At 48.1% G+C, this 1450-nt stretch overlaps 1 protein-coding gene across 1 annotated transcript; it reads right to left on the reverse strand.

Moving 5' to 3' along the window:
- Positions 1-241: 241 nt before the first annotated feature.
- Positions 242-808, reverse strand: LAESUDRAFT_765456 (uncharacterized protein; the record flags this gene model as incomplete). The annotated part of the gene is made up of 2 exons (XM_040913680.1): positions 242-616; positions 665-808. 2 exons carry the CDS (start codon positions 806-808, stop codon positions 242-244), a joined length of 519 nt encoding a protein of 172 aa, XP_040757244.1.
- Positions 809-1450: the final 642 nt, after the last annotated feature.

Here is a 1450-nt window from a genome sequence, read left to right on the forward strand (position 1 = left end):
GCTAGCTGCTGTTTCCATCCTGTCATCCATCAAAATGCGAAGGTATCCTCGACCACGGCAACTCCTGCCACATCGCTCCTGTCTGGGCATTCACAATGAATATGCCCCATCTTCCCACATCTGTAGCAAGTCACAGGGCTTCACTTCTTCAACTTGGCACCCCCTAACCCTGCATAGCCTGTCATATCTAACTCACCCACATTGTCTGGTCCTCTGTGCCTTGTCTCCTCATTCAGGTTCTTCACACTGACCCGTCAAAGGTCCGTTCTGTGGTGTTTATATTGTCAACCTGTGCCACCACCTGCTCGTACTTGTCTGTCAGTCTCATGACCAGGATCAACACCTTCTGAGCATCCTCGACCTCAACATCAACCTCCTTCAATGCCCTCACCAGACCCTTCATCCTAGCGATCCATCCCTGACCTGACTCACTCTTCTGCATCTGCATATGATAAAATGCCCACCACTTGGTCAACTCCATGGTGAATCCCTTTGCCCTGTGGGTGTCATGTAACATGGACCAGCACTTATGGGGGTCCTTCTCATCTTCCAGAAGTTCCAGCTGTTCCAATCTCACCCAGAGTACAATCTCTGCCCATGCCTTGGCCATTTTGGCCTTCATTCACTTTAGCAGTGCCTTGCTCAACGCCTCCTCTGGTGTGACCCCTTCCTTCACTTCCACCTCTACTTTCACCTGCTTCCACAGATCCTTCTGCACCAGCGCCACCTGCATCTTCATCGCCCACAGCCTATAGTTACCCTCCACCAACTGGGGGACTTTGACATTATCCTTGGGTTTATCAGACATGGCACAACACAGAGAGAATGAGAATTAGGCCTGAGAGGTAAGGCAGGCAAATGAGCAAGAAACTTGATATGGCTGATCAGTTTGTGTTGACTTTAAGCACAGAATGGCCAGAATGCAGTCAATCTCTGCCAGTGATCATGGTGGTTCCGAGGTACAAACTGATGGGATTTCATCACCTCTATGTACACATATTTATGTATGTCCAGGACCCCCACGCATGGACCATTAAAAGCCAGCAGCGCCGCTTACTGATAACTGGTGCAATATTTCAACAGGGCCCATCACTGTGATATATCACAAATCTTCTAGGTGAGTTATATATTGGCTACAGAATGTATCATGGAAACATGATGTATCATGTACCATGTGGCGGCGGGGCCGCATTTTTGAGGTTTCCAGGAACCCATCATGGTGATGTCATCGGTGGCTGGAAAATGCTTGATTAGGTAGCCCAAGCAGCGTTCAGTAGACGTGATGTATTACGTATCATGTGGCAGTGTGACGGCATTTTTGAGGTTCTCACGAGCCCATCATTGTGATATATCGCAACTCTTTAGGTGAGTTATATATTGGCTACAGAATGTATCATGGACAATATATGAGGAGGGATACAAGGGACCTAGGGTATGTATCATGAAGGGT

The sequence above is a fragment of the Laetiporus sulphureus genome, assembly GCF_001632365.1.
Source record: "Laetiporus sulphureus 93-53 unplaced genomic scaffold LAESUscaffold_217, whole genome shotgun sequence".
Classification (NCBI taxonomy): domain Eukaryota; kingdom Fungi; phylum Basidiomycota; class Agaricomycetes; order Polyporales; family Laetiporaceae; genus Laetiporus; species Laetiporus sulphureus.